The 13,469-nt window shown below is 41.2% G+C and overlaps 1 protein-coding gene and 1 long non-coding RNA gene across 4 annotated transcripts in view; both read left to right on the forward strand.

Annotated features, from left to right (window-relative positions):
* LOC310707687 (uncharacterized protein) overlaps positions 1–3,459 on the forward strand; it is a 46,922-nt gene extending 43,463 nt beyond the window's left edge. For 2 of the 3 annotated variants that reach the window (XR_014526638.1, XR_014526641.1), the window contains 2 exons: positions 95–1,087; positions 1,300–3,459. Coding sequence is in view for 1 of the 3 variants with exons in the window: in XM_083505038.1 (XP_083361164.1) it covers positions 95–163; positions 1,771–1,818 (117 nt within the window). In the remaining 2 variants the exon portion in view is untranslated. The remainder of the gene's footprint in view (positions 1–94; positions 1,088–1,299) is intronic. The other variant, XM_083505038.1, reaches the window with a different exon arrangement.
* Positions 3,460–5,450: 1,991 nt separating this feature from the next.
* On the forward strand, positions 5,451–10,778 carry LOC310707723. The gene is made up of 2 exons (XR_014526694.1): positions 5,451–9,262; positions 9,703–10,778. It is a non-coding gene; the product is annotated as an uncharacterized lncRNA (long non-coding RNA).
* The last annotated feature ends 2,691 nt before the right edge of the window (positions 10,779–13,469 follow it).

Genomic DNA, 13,469 nt, shown 5'->3' on the forward strand with positions numbered 1-13,469 from the left:
GCATAGTCAGCAATCAATAATTTGAAATTTGTGCCATTTGTACCTTTAAAAACTGGCACGTCGTTTTTTATTCCATTTAATCTGCTTACTGTAGATGAAAGTGGGGGTTGAACTGATGCCACAAAGAACATTTACTCATGAAATGGTGCTCGTTTATCCAGCAGTAAGTATATCATTTTGACATTTATTTGCAATATTAATTGTACTTATTGATTAAATTTTTGCACATATTGTAAATTGATTCAAAATACCGCAGAAGGTGACATTATTCTGGTAGCTGTGTGCTGCTATGGTAAATAATCACAATAAAAAGCATATTGTCTGTTAAATAATATTTTTAAAAAGAAACTGTAAAACATAGATCTAATAAATTAAAATCTTCTACATATTTCATTCCTGGCAAATTGGAAATGGAATGGTGAAACATTAAATTAAGACCTCTAGAGGGGATCACATTGCAAAGCATGCTTATATTGACCCCATCTGCACTACACTTTTAAAGCAGTATCATACCACTTTAAGCAGTCAGAGCTTCTCCCCCTCCCCCCCAAATTATGTGGAAGGTAGTTTGTTAAGGGTGCTGAGAGTTGTTAGGAGATCCCTATTCCCCCTCACAGAGCTACAGTTCCTAAAATTCCCTGAGAAGAGGGATTGAATGTTAAACCACTGTGAAAATTGTAGCTCTGTGTGGGGAGTAGGAGGTCTCCTAAAACCTCTCAGCACCTTTAAAGAACTACAGTCCCCAGGATTCTTTAGAGGAAGCCGTGACTGTTAACAGTAGTATAATACTGCTTTAGATACATAGTACAGATCTCTATCCTGCCCCACCACCATGATTGCTTTGATAACAGACTTTGAGCCCTGAACCCAGAGATCAGCCCATACAGCGGTGGGACACATGCTTGGTGCTCCTTGTATGACTCTGGTTTCCCACTCCAATCCAGCAATCAGATGATGGGCTCCATTGCTGGATCAAGGTGGCTGTCTGAAGACCACAACAAATCTTATGTTAACAGAAGCCTGTGATAGAATCCCATAAGGTACACTCACCATAGCAATATCAATTCTCAGTAGTTTTATGGCTTATGCATCCAAATATAGTTACAGATAGGTAGCCGTGTTGGTCTGCCATAGTCAAAACAAAAAAATTCCTTCCAGTAGCACCTTAAAGACCAACTAAGTTAGTTCTTGGTATGAGCTTTCGTGTGCAAGAAGAAGTGTGTATCTGAAGAAGTGTGCTTGCACACGAAAGCTCATACCAAGAACTAACTTAGTTGGTCTTTAAGGTGCTACTGGAAGGCATCCAAATATGGCATCACCTGAATAAAATAAGGAGGTGTTGGCTGACTCAGAGGAATTTCCAAGTTCGCTTGCAGAAATACTATGTTAAAATTTTTAGTAAAAAACTTAAAGTTGTGAGGGCTCTACCCCATTTCCTCCTCAGTGTAATCCAGTTGAGACTGAGCATTCTTTGTGGCCATGGAATGCTAGCTGACTGTTGGGGAGGCAGGGGAAACTCAAAGTCAAGTGGGAAGATAATGTAGTGGAGTATCTAGAATCCTGAATGGAGAGCAACTTCATTCTTCAGTATATTGTGGCAGGTCCAACCTTGTCTATTTACCCTAATGAGTCTTAGGACTTTAAACCCTTAAGGATCTAAGCCACAAGAATGGAGATCACTGCTAATATCTGCCAGTTGTATTTTGTGCTGCTAGCTTCAGTTTGTTGTATTTTTTACTGCTAGCCTTTGTATCTTTCTTTTGCCACTAGAGAAGAAGAATCTCCAAAGCAATGGAAAGTATGTGTCATGTGATATGAGTTATAACATCTAACTATTACATTCTGCCACAGTCTGCCTGGAAATAAGAAATGGGCAATCCACAGGTTAACTTAAACAATAAAACTTCTGGGAGAGGAATGGCATGAACTAGTCTTTGGGGCTACTCAGACATAACATGGAATTAAACCATGGTTTATCTGCTAAATGTTATCATTACGGCCATAATCAGGCTTGAGCCTTGGGTTCACACATTCCTTCCTATTTCTCCTTTCTCCTTCCTTGGCACAGAGGTTAGAAACTTCCAGTGACAAGCAAGTAGCAGACTACGGTTTGCTATTTGGCCATACCCAGTTAACTGTGGTTGACACAAACCATTACTTGCTTGCAAATCAGGATTTCAAGCCATAGTTTAATCCTAGTGTTGAGGCAAATCATAGTTCCTCAGGTTTGGTTGGAATAGCAAATTATGGTTTCCTTTGCTAAACCAGTAATGGAAGGTAAGGAGGGAGGGGAAAGGAAAGAGTTTACAAGCTTTGACTCATTTGTTTGTTCTCATACCATTAAACCATAATTTAGCCTTGTGTCTGAATACAATTCTTATGCCCCAGATACAATATATGTATGCACACATAAATATACACATACATATATATTACCTGACATTTGAAAAGCCCACCTTCTGTAGACTAGTGAGAGCCACTGTGTGCTGCCTGGGAGCTCTATGCCTTGGAAATGAAATGTGACATTTTCCACTGAGTTATTATAGCCACTAAAATAAATGACACTAGATAGAGAAAGCCATGTCAAAAATAAAATTAAACATACAGGAAATTAATCTGTGCAGAACCAATAGCAAAAATTATGGTTCTCTTTCAAAGATGGTGTGGTCTGCTACACTCACTCACAATTATGGCTATGATTGGCTTTGCAAAGCTTCATTCCCCCCCCCCATGCCAATTCTCTCCCTCCAAGTGCAATTCTAGCTCAACCACTTAAACTGTGAATAAACAGCATTTTCTCCAGACACATCATCTTTCCTGCTGACTCCTCCTTTTCGTTTCGATTTTAATACAATGAAGAGTTGCTGGAACTCTCATATTATGCCTTATGTAAGATTTTCTTCAGTGTAATTTCACTGAATGTCCAGATGGAGAATAAAAATAGTACTTTATTAAAAGGGCAGGGGGCTTTGATGGATAGGCATTGCCCACTCATCAGACTGCTCTGGTAGTTGTGGAAATTAAAAATGGTTCTCCCACTTGTACCCAGACCTGCGCTGAAAATTGTATTACAAAATATCTACTTGCTAGGCTGTTTTAGTCCATGCCACAAAAACTTCAGATATTGAGAACTTTGGGGATTACATAGGATATGCTTATAAGAGCACGCACAAAATAAAGCTGATCACAGTCATTAGCTGAAAACTACATATTTCGTAGCTAATCTTTTCCACTCCCCAAAAATGTACATTTGAAACAAAATGCTGATTTTATAAAAAGATACCTGCAGATGACAAGCACCTAAAGACACACCCTCTCTCCTTTCACACACAGGACTTGTATGATAGACGTATGCATTGCCTAAAAAGAAACTGCATTGCCTAAAAACAAAGAAAACGTGTTTCTTGGTTCAGAACCATTGTTTCCAGCCCTGTGCAAATATTATTCAATAGACTAATATGGATAATTGGTAAACGTGTCTTTAATCAGAGTCCTAACCGTTGTGGATTAGTGGTTTTCAATCTTCCTACACCCAGGGGTGCCCTTGACTTTTGTGTTGAAGATGCTGCTTTAATTTGCTCTAGAATGTATGCTCAGTTCATACAGAGTGCTCCCCATGCCACTGAGGCTTCATTGATGCCTCTTTGGTACTGAGAGAGCACCCTAAGCATACTCTGCATGATGCAGGGGAAGATGACCAGTGAGGGGTGTCTTTCAGGGAAGCTTGTCCACCATGACTGATCTTATTGGGCAATCTGGCTATCCCTATAAGGATCCACAGGATTCCCTGCAACACTGCAGACAGCAAGGATCCTCTCAAAATATCACTTGCATTATCCACTTGCATGTTTCCCCTCTTTATGCAAGCCATAGATTCTTTAAGCTACAGCTAGGGGGCTCTGCTTGTCCATCTTTCAGCTAACAAGGCCCTACTGGGCAAAAGGGATAGGAACAGGTCACCTGAAAAGTAACTTCTTTCTCTAGGTCTTAAAGAAAGTCCTAAAGTCTTAAATAACAACCCAATCTCATTAATTACATCATTTTAATAAATGACTTGGTATTTCTCTATATATTTAATTCATGTGTGTGTTTTTATTTAATGAAAGATTTAGGAGTTCCTTCGTTATTAAGGTTATTCTGTATTAGAATCTTTAATGGAATTTAGAAACTAGCACTGTAATTCTATGCATATTTCATCAGAAGTAAGTCCTAGGTGAATTTCTTCCCAAGAATACGCTGTAGGTATATATAGAATTGCAGTCTAAACCATATTTGGAAACAAATGTGTCAAGTGTAAGATAATCTGTTTTTAAAGAACATATTACCGTATTTTCCCGTCTATAAGATGTCCCCATTTATAAGACGCCCCCTATTTTGGGGGACTTCAGGAAAATGGGGAAGATGTATCCGTGTATAAGACGCCCCCTAATTTTTGACATTATTTTTTAGGGAAAACCCCCTAGTCTTATACATGGAAAAATATGGTATTTAATTAATTGTGTATAAAGCTTGGAAGTTTAGAGAAATAATTATTTTTGCAAGTTATATAACTGCATAGGTCTAACTACAATCCACTGGTGGAACATTACAAATGCAAACATTTGCTAGATAGTGGGATCAGCACATCACATAGAACAATGTCTGAATCATGCTACCATGCCTGCAAACAAACACACAACTTGTCATCTGTCTCCAGGCTTGCTAAAAAAAAGGCCCCCCAAACCTCTTTCCAAAGGCATATCAGTTTATTACACTATTTATATCCTGTCATTTTTGAACCAGTGAGTCTGCAAGACAGGTAACGGACTTGAATAGAACAAGAACAAAATACCCATTAAAACAATAATTTAAAATATACAAAAAAACCCCCACAGAAAACCAGCCAGCAACTAATTAGGCAGCAGTAAACAAACATCAAAATCCCAGATGAAGAAAACAAAACAAAGCAGCAGAGTATCCAGAGAAAGCAGGATGTTTAAAACAATACAGTCTAAACTGCTTGATGCTAAAAAGCTAACAGAAGAGAACAAGCTTCACAAGGAAGAGATCTCCAAATCATCTGTTGTACTGCAACAACCCTGTGTCTTTCTCTAGTTGACCAATGGTAGAGGGATCTAGAGTAAGGCCTCTATGGAAGAAGAAGAAGAAGAAGAAGAAGAAGAAGAAGAAGAAGAAGAAGAGGAGGAGGAGGAGTTTGGATTTGATATCCCGCCTTTCACTCCCTTTAAGGAATCTCAAAGCGGCTAACATTCTCCTTTCCCTTCCTCCCCCACAACAAACACTCTGTGAGGTGAGTAGGGCTGAGAGACTTCAGAGAAGTGTGACTGGCCCAAGGTCACCCAGCAGCTGCATGTGGAGGAGCGGAGACGCGAACCCGGTTCCCCAGATTAGGAGACTACCGCTCTTAACCACTACACCACACTGGCTTAAAAATGTTAGTGGGTGTGCATGGGAGAAGGTGGTCCTTTCAGTATCCTGGAGCCAGATCATTTAGGATTGTGACGGGGTGGTCCTTCAGATGTTGTTGGACTCCAGCTTCCACCAGCTCCATTCAACACAACAAGGCAATGATCAAGGATAATAGGAGTTGCAGTCTAATAAAAGCTGGAAAGTCAGGGGTTCCCCGTCCCTAATTTAGAACTTTAAAAGTCAACACCAGCACTTTGAGTTAGGCTTGAAATCTATCTGGGAGCTAATTAAGCTTTTTCAAGACTGGCCGTCTGTGTTCCCTGTGGCCTGCCCACCTCACCATCTAGTGACTGTATACATCATCTTTTATGGCATGGCTAGGTCACTTTTGCCTAGGAAAGGGTGCTACAATTGTGGTATCAGCCTAACCTGGTAAAAAGCATCCTTGCCGCCACTACCACATGGGCATCCAGGAGGAATGCTGGATCCAAAATACCCCCAGAATGCAAACCTGAGTATACACGGAGATTGCAACACCATCTAAAGTGAATTCCATACCTACTCCGGAATCAACAATGTACTCCATACTTTTGTCTTGTCTGGATTAAATGTCAGTTTGTTCACTCTATCCAGTCCATCACTAATCCAACAAATGTATTACAACCTACACTGCTTCCTCCCTGGGGTCAGCTGGCAAAGAGGAATAGAGCTGGGTGTCATCTACCTGCTAATGATTAGCAGCAGTCACCCAAATGTTTGCATGATGTCACATGGCTTCATGTTGATGTGAAATAGTATGGGAGACAAGATAGGCCCTTTTGGTGTTTTGCAAGTCAACAGCTATAGGGTAGATTATCAGCCTCCTAGCATCACCACCCAGCCTAAAGCAAGGACTTTAAACACAGAAAACCAGTCTTCACCATCCCAGCAAGGAGACCCAAAGTGATACTATGATCAATGGTGTCAAAATCTGTCAAGAGAGCCATAAGATGCATCAGGCCATGGGAGCATCCAGCCAGTTTATCTTCCAGCAAAGTTCAATGACTACAGCAACCAAGGCATTTCTGTCCCAAACCCAGCTTGAGATGGATCTCAATAATGAGATTATCATAAACTCCAGACACCAAAGTTGAGGCAATAGCTAATGTCAGGGACTGGTTGAACACAGAGGAATGGTGGGAGGAACCAGCTGGAGAGCCCCCAAGGGGAGAAGGATTGGAGCCAGGGGATTGATGGTGGGATAACGATGAGTGGTCAGAGAGAAGTCCAGAATCAGAAGCTGAAGCAGGAGATGAGGGAGACCAACAGAGAGGAGTCCGGCTGGTGAAGAGGCATGAAGCAGGAGAAACAAAGACATAGGTGCAGTCTCTGATTGCTTGGGGAAAGCCCTGGGAAGGAGGAAACTTTGACAGCTGTGGGAAGACGGGGGATCTTCAGTCGCTACAACTGCTTCATAGGGGCAAGCCCTACCAAAGAAGAGTTGCTATGCTCATTAGACCTGACACTCCTGAGCAGATCCTGATCCTTCTAATCAAGAGTTAACTCCGCTTACTTTGTGTGATTTACCGCTGGCTCGCCTCTGACAGCTGTTGAGCATCTTATTGGTGAAAGAAGGAGAAAGCTGTCTTCTAACCTACTTCCTCATAGCTGCATTAATATGAAGTGCCTAAAACTTTTAATTGGAATTCTTTTGGGAGGAAGCAAGTGAAATGAGAGATGCTGTCAGCAAATGCAGTTGCATGGGCTGTGATATTTAGAGCAAGCAAAGCAAACAGGCATCAGTCTCTGGTGATTTTGATATCTTGGCTCTCTGTCACTAATGAAAGGAAAGCTTTCAACGGTGTCATTTTACATAGGCCTTGGACTGCCTGATATGATATTACATCAGTAGTTTAGCCTCGGCTTTAATTTGTGCTTAGGCTGAGCCCCAGAACATAAGGGAGTAAGACAACAATAATGCATTTATTAGCAAACTCAGGCAGTGAGCGGTCACAGGATGGTAGCCCACAGGGCCACTGAGTTACAAGAGAAAGGTAACAAGAGAGAGGTAACAGGGGTTTGTAGAAGAAACAAAAAAATGTAAGCACCTAAGGAAGGCAGCCCCTGCCCAACAACAAGAAAGGTCCAATGAAAACTGAGCATGTACCATGGAGTGTAGAGTCCCAATTGGAAAAGAAAAATGAAATGGGCCTGGGGATGGATAATGGAATGTCCAGCTTAGAGATACTGGCTGACTGCAGCCCTGAACAGGAACACTCTTTTTAGGAAGTGGGATACACTGAAACATTTTACTTCAGATCCCACTTGTCTCCTGCTAAAGGACAGTCTTCAAGGCATTGCCAGCATCTGTCAAAGGGCAGGCCCTTCTCCAAGCAACTTGGCAACTTCAAGGTAGTCTTTTGCCCTCAATCTCGCTTCACTCACCTCTCTGCCCTCTCCTCAATATGTTCCTGCAGTTTCTGGCTTCTCTTGCTAAAAGGAAAGTATTATCTGTGCCTTTTTGTTTATTTCACTGAGACCGAGTCTATGCAAAGAGTCCCAACAAGGTCTGGCAAATATGTATCATGTTCTCTGGATGTGGTCCAGCCACTGTAATAATTTAGCCTACCTGTCAATTTAACCTTACGTTGACTTTCACGGTGTCCAGCAGGAAAAGACTTAATAAGAAAAGAATCTACACATGGAGATGCTTGCAAAGCAAACCTTAACTGTGGATGAATATACTAATTATTGTGCATTGCCATTTTTTGTTTGTTTGTTTATGTATATATTCCTGGGATTTTTGCCCTGCTTCCCCACTAAATCTCCTATGACAATCTGTTTTATAAGCTTGTTACCTGGAAGTACAGATCCCCAGAAAGAAAAAAAATCCAAATTGTTCCATCTTAATTGTAGCTCCTTTATGAAAAAAACTAAATGAGACTTACATACTTATATAGTTGGACATAGAACAAGCTTCACTTTTCTATTTTAGGGAAAATAGCAAGGGTTCAAATGAAAATTATTGCACATTTTCTGTTTCCATTTCAGTCTCTCCCCTTCCTCTTCCATCATTCCACTCTCAAGGGTTGGCAGCCATTAATAAATTCGTTTTTCAGGGTAAAAGGTATTGCTTGGCATTAAAAGGCTTATACAACAGATTTAGCGGAGGGGGACTTTTAAATGTTGCTTTATGCTACAAGGCATTTCAGATCTGCCAAATGCCTCTTACACTATTGAAGTTAGATATGGTAGAACTGACAGGGTCTCATTTATCCTATATGTTCCCCACTGCCCCTGTTACATTATCATCATTCTGTTCTGGATTCAACTTTAAGGAACATTCTCTCAAAATGGGAAATGAAAAGCTACTTTAGGAAGCATGATTTATTTATTTTTAAAAGAAATTATAGACCTATTATTCAGAAGCAGCTTCCTCTGCCCATTGGTGACCTGTACATAGGACGGTTGCTTCTCCTTCAGCTAAATAATCTTTGGTTAGATTCACACATCTACACCCAGGACACCAGGCCTCTTTACAAAGTCATAGGCTTACAGAACTGTATAAAGAACTGGTATCTATTCTATGGGATAATTTGATGGACTAAAGTCTGCACAGGAAGGTGACATGGGAGTATTCTGGAACCTAAACAGTGGGATAAAATATGGACGGAGAAATCAGTGTAATCTATCTCAGCCCATATGAGGGAGGCCACATTATATCAGTAAGAATATCTGACTCCAGATTGTTTAACAATAGAAACAACAACATCCTCTAAATTAGACTACTAAAATGAAGAAAGCTTGGGGGTAACCAGGAATGGATTTGTGTGTGTTGAAGAACTATGCTGTATACTTGATGGAGCCTCCAATGGTCTTGTAGTGGTTCTAGGGGTTGCTCGTGCGTAAGCCGGTGCAAACACCTGGCTGGGTTGCCTGAGTGAACCTTTTCTGTCCGGACAGCCACTCTCCCGTGGCTGTCTCAATCGCTGGCAGAATCTGTCAGTGGGCGTTTCTTAAACTTCTTCCAGCAAAGAAGCTCTTTGACGCCTAGTCTCCTCCTACTATCTCTGCGCGAAAGCCTTCTGTGCAAGGAGGACGTAGGCAGCGGAGGACCTCTACTCTCCCCGCTGGTCCCCGGCAAGGAGTCCTGGGACCGCCTCGCCGCTTCCCCCATCTGCCCCCCTTCTCCACTGGTGCTACGCTGATTCTCTTCCCCAGAAGATGGGCTGCCTCTCCCAATCTCGGGACGCTCTCTGGAATCCCTCTGGATTTTGCTCTCTCCCTCCGGCACTGATGGCAGTTCCCTGACAGGTCTTGAGTATCAGAAAGAATTCTGTGCAGCTCCCAATTCTTTTGCAAAGTCACAGTTTATTAATATGCTGCACTTTTTTGCTCAAAGCAATTTACAAAAATTAAACATACAATGGTAGCACTACAGCTGTAACCATAATGCATAATAAGAATCACAATGTTGCTACAATGTAACAGTGGCAATTCAACAATTAACAATTCATTAAAAATATATCAAAATTAAGTAATCATACAGATTACAGCATCTCAAAGTAGTTCAAAAGGTGATAGTGTTGGTACCTTGCAACCCCACCAGTCTTTATACCTAGACTCAAAAGGTCAGAAGAGTTCTTCTGTCAGCATCTCCATTATGAAGAGGACTCTCAGGTCAGGAGTGAGGAGTATCAGAGGTGGAAGAAACTACCTTGATATCCAGCATAATAGCCCCCACCTCTCTCTCTCTCGCGTCCACTTCTATATGCACAGAGTGCTTCTCCCTTCCTCCTACTCCTATTTTACTCTGTCCATATTCAAGATATTCCTTCCCCAGTTCTAAAGCAAATGTGAAATCATTTCCAAATTCTATCAATATTAGCAAGCAGAATGCTAGTTAAGCACATTGACCATTAAGTGAATCTATGTAAGTATGTCCAGTTTACATAATTGATCCCACTTTAAAAATTGGAGTTTTCCTTCCGGCCCTACTCCACCCTTCTACTAGTGTTTATGATTACACTTGGTAATTGCTTAACAGTGATATGGTCCTCTTAGGAATCAAAGCAAAAAATGTTTGAATGAAACTAGGCAATCTTCTGAGCATAGTGGTGTTTTGAAGGCATCTCTTTGACAGCTATCACTGCAAAGACTTTTCTTTTTCTTTTAACAAACAACTGACCTGCCAATGTACTGAGTTTTAAGCTCTCTGGTATATTATTCTGAACCATGCTCATATGATTTTTTTGCATTTTAAAATAATTTTATATGTTTATATATTTGTTGAATTTGTGACCTTGCCTTTTTATGTTGTAAATTGCCTTGAGCAATTTTAATGGAGGCAAGTTAACAACATTTTTTAAAAAAATAAATGAATACCAAAATGGTACTGGTATAAATTATTTCATTTCATTTTAATGTCTTAAGAATTGTCCAAAATGTCGCTCATGGATTCAGCGACCTTTCCCAGTGTTTGTTCCATAGCTGTGTATTGGCAAATTGTCAGTAGCCAGATATGTGGTATAGACTTTTATTTCCCTCTGCTTATTTTAAAGGAACAATATAAGTTTGTAGGGAGTATATTTAAGGAATGACGGCACTGTATTAAAGGAAGTCTGCATACCTTGAGTGCACTTTGTGGCATGAATCCAAAGTGAAAAAGGCTGTAAAAAAATATAATCGTCTTCTATAAATATACTATTGCACCTGTATTGTATCAAAAAATGGGCATGCTGATCCTATAGTCCTTCTACATCAGCAGCTGCTATGTCAGGGCTAATGATGGTGTAAGTAGTCATTATGCTATATGCACACTCAGCAGCATAGTCAGAAGGAAACTGGAAAGCAGTCATAAACGTTTCCTGGAGAAGGCAGATCTGGCCACATGCCTGGTTGTATACACACACACACACCTCTGAAAAGACGCAAAACTGCAGTTAATGCAAAATGCTGCAGCCAGAGTGCTGCCAACAGCTATTGTTCATAAAATGAGGCTTCATTATTGTTTGATCTGCACTGGCTCTTTGTAGTTTCAGAGCACAAATGTTGGTCATTCAATACCTTTAAAGTCCTAAATGGTTTGGGACCAGGATATTTAAAGGACTATCTTTTTTCTCATGAATTTGCCTGCATGTGGAAGGAATCAACACAGGTCCTGCTCTGGTTACCACTACCCACAGAGGTGTAGTGGGTAAAGACATAACAGGGCCTTTTCAGTTGCTGCTCAAATACTCTGGAACTCCCTCCCCTATGAGAACTATCTGGCTCCCTCTTTGTTGGCATTTGCACAATGAAGTCTGTCAGACTATGCTTTGGAATAGCTTTTTCTTTCTTTCTTTGATATTTTGTTATTTTGTGCAGCTGGAGGTTTTTATTGCTGCTGAGGTTTTATGGCTTGTTACTATTTCTGTTAATGTTATTAAAAGTGGGGGGGGGGCAGAAAAGTGGTGGGTCAATATCAGCAAACAGAGAGACAGCTACAGAAACAAGTGCCAGAATAACAATGCTTACAGGCACTTATAACTTGTAAATTTCATGGTTAATTGGTGAAGACAACAAGGACACCAGGCAAGGCATGGTGGTGGCCAAATGACCCAATGATACCATCTATCCCAGTAGGCACACCAATGCACTACCAGGTAATCAGAAAGAAGACACAGCATCTTCTACAGAACAAGCCACCATAGGGAAAGAATAAACACACAGTGCTCTAATCTCCAGGACTCTCTACATGCAGAAATATAGTCCCTTGTCAGCAGCCTTCAAACTGCTACACTTTTACCAGAAAAAGCAACTAGATGCAAACAGGGAAGGGCTGTTCCAGTTGCATGCATAGTAGGTAGTGTTTGGTCCAAGTCTGGTTTGAAGATAAAGAACCATAAGGGAACATAACAGGGGCACTGAAGTCGTCCATCAATAGTTAGCGCATAAACAGCAGACTGAGCAAGAACAAAGGTCGCCTGGTCATTGTCTTCCCCACTATGGTGAGATGTACTGTGTGTCTGCTTTAAAATGGCAGTAATTATAGCTAAATTTGCATCCACACACAAATTAGCCTATGCAAATTTTAGGTATATCTGTGTCCTCTTTCTTGCAATAAGTGGCCACCTTAATGCACAGAGAATCCTAGGGCACAGCGGAAGGAATCAATTCCTGCTGTCAGAATAATGGTCCCACATCGGCAATTATCAGAACACTGCCAACATCACCACCATATATTGTGTTTTTGTGAGGGGGCAAAGCACTTATATGTGAGAGAGGGCCACATGCACAAGGAAGAGCAGAAATAGGAAGCACCAGGAGTTGTCTACTAGATCAGAGAGAAATAGCAGTATATGGAAAACAGGAGGTGGGGATTTTAGTCATGCCAGGAGGAGATGGTGTAGTGACCACTGCCAGGTAAAGTGTACCTCCTGGGTGTCCTGCTGCCAGCAACAAAGATTTTGGGTGTAAGGAGGGGTGAGCAGTACAACTAACACTCAACCAGCCACACTATAGACAGATTCCCGAGTCACACAGCTACAGGAGCAGATAGAAGGTAGACTCGTCACTGGTCTTTCTAGTCTCCAGCTCATGGTATGCCCCTTTCTTTCTCTTCATCCCATTCATGGCACCCAGGGAGAGCACCCATATAGACTAGAACAAAAGAGGGGCAGTGTGGGTCTGTAGACCAGTGGAAACAGTGCAGACATGTGCTCCCATCTTAATCCTTGATCATGTTCTCACAGAGAAATGGGAAAAGCCATCCAGATACACTGAAGGGACTGCTGTAATATAGGGGGGAAAGGAGGATGGTACAAGGATCAATTCAGGTACATATTTGCACTCTAGCAATGTCTTTCTTTTTCAGTCACACCTCCCCATGATCTCTTTGTTGATTTCCAGTGCTCTGGCTATTTATCCCAGCTAACCTTACTGCTAATTCCCACATCACTTACATGCAGACCTCTGCACAGCTTAGCACACCAGCAATAGTAATCAAGGTGGGTGCATTGCTCTGGCCATTATGCAGATCACAGCTTCTGATGGAGTACCATGGCAGAGAACTTCACTGTTAAAAGTTATAATTTAAATAT

This window comes from Podarcis liolepis, assembly GCF_965112155.1.
Source record: "Podarcis liolepis genome assembly, chromosome: 5".
NCBI lineage: Eukaryota > Metazoa > Chordata > Lepidosauria > Squamata > Lacertidae > Podarcis > Podarcis liolepis.